Source organism: Pygocentrus nattereri, chromosome 9 (genome assembly GCF_015220715.1).
Source record: "Pygocentrus nattereri isolate fPygNat1 chromosome 9, fPygNat1.pri, whole genome shotgun sequence".
Taxonomy (NCBI): Eukaryota; Metazoa; Chordata; class Actinopteri; order Characiformes; family Serrasalmidae; genus Pygocentrus; species Pygocentrus nattereri.
The window spans coordinates 3,787,385-3,793,281 of record NC_051219.1 but is presented as its reverse complement, the minus strand read 5'-3'; the positions used below and the strand labels follow the sequence as shown (position 1 = coordinate 3,793,281).

Sequence of the window (5,897 nt, the reverse complement as noted above, 5' to 3'; positions counted from 1 at the left end):
TGTTCCCTTTAAAATTTTGTGACCGGGGTCCTCTCTGAATTTTGGTTATGGTTTTGAATATATGACAAAGTGAATAGCCCAACCCCTTTGGTTTTGGTTTTAGTCTACCATATCCCAAATTCGTGCCCTGACTTACCAACTGAACTTAATGAATTGTTCACTCTTTTTTCTTATTTTTGCTGTGTCTCTGTTATTTGGTGACTTCAAAATACATGTCAATTCAAACGGTGCTGTTGCTGGAATGTCTTAGAACTGTACTGGAACACTTTTATTTAACTCAGCATGTAGATCTTCCTAGTCACTCTCATCACAACACAGTTGATTTGGTTTGTTACTCTGGTCTAAATGGTATCTCTGATCATTTGCTTATTGAATTCAGTTTAGGTTTAGGTCTAAGATGAAAATCACAATATCCTATCATAGCCTTAGGTCAGTTGATCCTCAGTCACCTCCTACCTCCATGCAAGCTCTTTTCCTCTAAGTCTATTAATTTATGGCCTCCAATAGATCCTCTCAAATTGCAAGTAAAATCTCTAAATCTCTTGATGCTCATGCCCCCTTGAAGACTAGGTTCATGCCCTTTCATTCCTGTCCTTGGGTCAGTCCTTTGCTCCATGAAAGCTGTAGATCACCATCTTGAGTAGCTTTATTAGAAAAACTGACCTTAGTCTTCACTGCATTTCATACAGTGAACAAATGTTAGCATACAGGTCTGCCATGTATGCTGACTGTTCACACCACATTTCTTCCATAATCAGCAATGCTAGCTACAGGCCTCGGTCACTTTTACCACAGTATACAAACTCATTATCCCTCCCTGCATCTAATGTTTCTGACTCTGCTGAGTTACACGAGGCATTTCTCCACTTTTTTCATAATAAAACTTAAATTGTCTATACCTTTTTTCGATAAACTTGTAAATCTACATAACACTGAACTACAGGAGTTTCTTTCTGAACACAGTGTCCATCCTTTTACTGATTTCACTCTGGCCACTTCATCAAGTGTCTCAAACTTGTAACTTCACAGCCTCCCAGTTAAAACCTGTACCTGCTTCCTTACTCAAAAATTGTCAGATATCTATACTTCCATTTCTTACTTGATTAATATTTCTCTTATGTCCAGAATTGTCCTATTAGAGCTATAAAACCGCTGCATTTGTGCCATTCCTGAAGAAACCTAGTTTCGATTCTACTATAAATAATTCAACTTTAAATAATTACTGACCAATTTCTAATCTTCCTTTCACTGCTAAACTATTGAAAAATGTTATTGGAAACAAATCTTAGCTACAATCATCTGGCATCAAATAATCTGTCTGAATGGTTCCAGTCTGGTTTAATTTCATGCCATAGTACAGAGACAGATTTCCGTAGGATTGTTAATTACCTTTCATATACCTCTGATTCTAGAGCAATTAGTAATCTTCTTCTCCTACGTCTCTGCTATGCTTTTGATACACTCTCTCATGACATAGCCAATGCCCATCTCTCTCCTATTGGCATCTCATCTACAGCTCTTTCCTGGTTTAATTCTTGCCTCACTGTTAACTGTTTATCACTAATAAACATAAATCCTGCACTGCTCATGTTGCTCAAGGTGTGCCCCAAGGTTCTATCCTTGGCACTTTCACATTGATGGAGTACATGTAAAACCCTCAGAAACTATTGATACTTTTGGTGTCATTTGATTCCTCTATGTTGTTTGACTATTATATCAGCTTACTTACTAAGATCATTTGCCATTGCCGCTGTAACAAATTCAGACTCTGTTCCATGCTCAGTCGCAGCACTGCAGAAATTCTGGTTCTTAATTTTCTTGTGCAGATTACTGTAATGCACTTCTTTCTGGTCTCTGAGCTAAACTCCTCACTAAATTACAATATGTTCAAAACTCAGCAATGAGGGTCCTCACTCACACCAAATGCTTTGTATGCTCTCACACTTAGTTTCTACTAAATGAAGTGGTTACCTGTCTCTTTGCATATAAAACCCAAACTACTCCTCTTAACCTTCAAAGCCATACATGGACTTGCCCCTTTATGCATTGCTGAACCTCTCCATCCTTACACCCCAGCCCTTACACTAAGATGTTTGGATACTGATTGGCTTAAAGTCCCACAGTTCAGATTGACCTTGGTTGGTGCTGGGACATTCAGCATAACAGGACATCTATGACCTCACATCCTTAGAATCCCCACAATGTCACTTCTGTTTTAGCTTTTACAACACAACTCAAAACTTACCTGTTTTCAAACTTTTTTCAAACTTACGTGTTTTAAAACTTTAAATTAAACTTCAGTTTTTTATGTAGACCGACTTTGAGGCCCTATACAAATGTAACTTATTATTACTGTCATTATTATCATTGTGACAACACTTAGAATAAGATTCAGGAGAGGCCATAATTTATGCTTAAATTTGCTTTTTTACTAAACTCATTGCACAGAAACAGAAGGGGAGACAATCCCTGAACTCAAGTTAGGCTAGCTCTCTTGTGCCAGGTTTCCTCAACTGTCTCTGAAGTCTTCTATCACACACACACTACTCCTAAAAAAAAGAGTGTCCCCAAAATGTTCCCAAAGCAAAACAGCCAAATAAAAGCTACAGAAAGGAGAACTGAACTAAAACACAACACAGGCATGAACAATTCCATATTGCCTCCCCTTCAAATGTCATCCATGCAACCCACATTGCACAAACTAAGTCCTTGAATTGTACTGAAATTGTCCCCCTCACTGTGGTCTCTTCATGGCAGGGGTCTCATAATGTCTGCTGTCCCTGGGACCCTCAGCCCTGGGCACTTCCAACTCCTTCTTGGGGTGCAGCCCCTGAGGTAACTGTCCCATCTCATCCAGCATGGCTTCCTCTTCATAGGGCCAGTACAGGGCAAGTCTGTCCCTTTGAACTACAACAGTCCACTGACCCAATACACTACCTTTCCCAGGCATTCTTTTACCACACCGGGGCCCTCCCATGGTGACTGCAGCTTTGGGTTAGCACCCTTTCCTGTGGAATGGGTTGTATGGCCACATCCACACTCCTGGCAGCAGCGATTGCCCTTGAAGGCACGAACCATATTCTCATTTCTAGTGGGTGCAGGCTTTACCCTGATAGGCAAAGACAGTGGTGGAGCTCTTCAGCATAATCTGCTCCAGTACTGCTGCTCCCTCCAACCCTGACAGGTTCTCAATGACCACCTCTGTGATTGTCCTGAGCTGATGGCCGAACATGGGAAGTGAACTCAGTCGACTTCTGCACAGTGGAACCAATGCAAGCGCGAAGGTCCAGGTGCAAATGCTGGTCTTCATATATTGTGCTGGTGCTGGTCAGTGATGATGATCAGCTGAGTAATGAGCATTGAGTTGAAGCACTCCTAGAGAGTATTACTGTGGGAGCACTGAGGTCCTTGTCTCTCTCTCTCTCACCCAGGTCTCTCAGCAAACCTCAGCCATGACAGCCGAGTCGAAATTGTGCACCTTGTCACTGTGGAGCTCCTCTGCCATGCCAAACTGGTAGAAAAACTCCTCTACCAGCTGCTCCGCCATTGTGGCTGCATTCTGGTCTGCCTCAGGCCATTTAATGAAATAATCCATGGGCTCGAGCACATAGCAGCTCCGGGCCTTGGTGGTAGGAAAGGCCCAGGACATCCATGGCTACTCTCTCTATCAGGGTGCCGCAGCAGAGGTGTTGCAACTTAACATGTGACACCTGTTGCAGAGCTTTCATAGCCATACGCCAGGCACAGCAGTGCCCATAGAGCTCCGTGTCCAGGTGATAGCCCAGTTAGTAGAATGTCTGCCACTTCAGAGTGGCCCACCACTATGTGCCCCACACCACCTGCCCCATGCACTGTGAAGCACCAGCAACTGCCAAATGCACCTATATAGCAGTGGTTCCTCCCACAACAGTCCTTCCTTATAGATACAACTGGTGCAGCCACAGCACAACAGCTAGAATTTACTTTCCCTCCCTTTGTTACACAGTAATCATGACCTTGCTTGCTCAATTACTGGCTGTAATAAGCAATAACCCTCTCATTACCTTCTGTGCTTGTGAGAGAATGGCACCAATGCCCTTGTCACTAGCATCTGTGTCTACAACGAACTTGCCACCTGCAAGTTTATTTTCATTGTCTTTCATGTAAAATGTTTTATATGATCATTAATATGCAACTATGAACTTAATGAGTCAGTGTCTGGATGGAGATTTATGATTGGTTGAGCCTCTGGAAAACAAAAATGACTTAGTTTACTTAATTCTTAGTCTATCTGCATTTATTAAAGTGTGCTGTCTGTAGTCGACGTGTTCATTTGTTTTCACTTAGAAAATCAACCAAACATGGACACCCAAACTTTCTCATATGGACGCAGCTCAATAGGCTGTCAGTTCGTTCCAACAACATTACTTTGTATCACTGTCAGATTCAGCTGTAGTGAGAATGCACTGACAGACTTAGGCTGAATCCTGATGATGTAATACAGGTACTTTAGCAATGCGGCTTCAGTGCTGCTCTCTGCTACTCTGGTCTGCTCTCTGCTACTGTCTTGCTGCTGTTGCTGGTGGTGTGCTGATTGCTAGCTCTCTTTAATTTACTTCAATTTCTACATTTACCCCTGTTTTCTTCCTCTTTCACCCTTCATACTTACTAATCCACCTTTAGCCTGCCTCCACTTTGCTCTACCCACCTATTAATCCACTCTTAGCTCACTTTTACAGACTTCTTCCACAGGTTTGCTGGATTAGCTGTTTGCTGCTGCTGTTTGGTTTGTGTTAGTTTCTAATTTCAACTGAAACAAGGTGAGTGCTTTTTTGTCATGGCTACTGCTGGGTTTTTCTCTTGTTCAGAGTGTGGCATGTTTAGTTTAGACCCCTTCTCCACCGATAGTCATAATGATAGTGGTGTTTGTTCAAAGTGCAAGCTAGTTAACTGCCTGGTAGAGAAGGTGGACAAGTTAGAGCTGCGTATCCGGGGTTTAATAAGGGATAGACAGCAAGGGTCACTGTTAGCAGCCCCGGGTACACCAGGGAGAGCTAGTACCACCTCGACTCCGGCCTTAGAGCCCCCACAGCAGGGCGAATGGGTAACGTCTCGGCGGCATAGTCGAAAGGCTAAGGCTAATGCTACTGCAAAGGCCACAGCCAGCCCACCTGTACACCATGCTCCCCCAGTTCACGTGTCAAACAGGTTTGCCCCGCTCAGTGAAGCACCCGCTGAGGAGCCTGTTAAAGGTACTCTGGTGATAGGAGATTCTATCGTCCGGCACGTGAAATTAGCTACTCCTTTAGGGGCACCAGCGGCTAGAGTTATCTGCTTACCGGGAGCCAGAGCACCGGACATTAGTGGCAACCTTAGGCTGTTAGCAAATAGGAGATATTCGAGGGTAGTTATTCATGTAGGGGCCAATGATATTCGTCTGCGGCAGTCTGAAGTAACTAAGGCTAATATTAAAGAGGTGGTTAAACAGGCCCAGACGCTGTCCGAGGAGGTAATCTGTTCTGGCCCCATCCCAATGAGGCGTGGCGATGAAGCTTACAGCAGGCTTTCTTCGCTGAACCGCTGGATGTCCAAGTGGTGTACGGACAATCATGTGGGCTTTATAGACAACTGGCTAATGTTTGAGGGCAAGCCTGGTCTTTTAGGTAGGGATGGTGTCCACCCCACGCGGGATGGTGCTGCCTTACTTTCGTGCAGCATAGCACATAGTCTCTTAGTTAGTCGGCAGAGTAGCAGTAGCCTTAGAAGCTGCTGACAAACCGGAGCCGGGACCAGGCCGCAGACAGAGAGGCTTAACCGACCGTCTGTGAGCTGCAAAGAGACGTTACCTAGATACCAATGTATTCAGACTGTGTCTGTCCCCCGAGTCAAACATAAATGTCAAAAAACTCAAACAGTAA

General features: G+C 43.8%; 1 protein-coding gene across 1 annotated transcript; it reads left to right on the top strand.

Moving 5' to 3' along the window:
* Nucleotides 1–4,506: 4,506 nt before the first annotated feature.
* Nucleotides 4,507–5,695, top strand: LOC119263987 (the record flags this gene model as incomplete). The annotated part of the gene is made up of 1 exon (XM_037540933.1): nucleotides 4,507–5,695. A coding segment is annotated over exon 1 (879 nt), but the record flags the coding sequence as incomplete, so codon positions are not given.
* Between the last annotated feature and the right edge of the window lie 202 nt (nucleotides 5,696–5,897).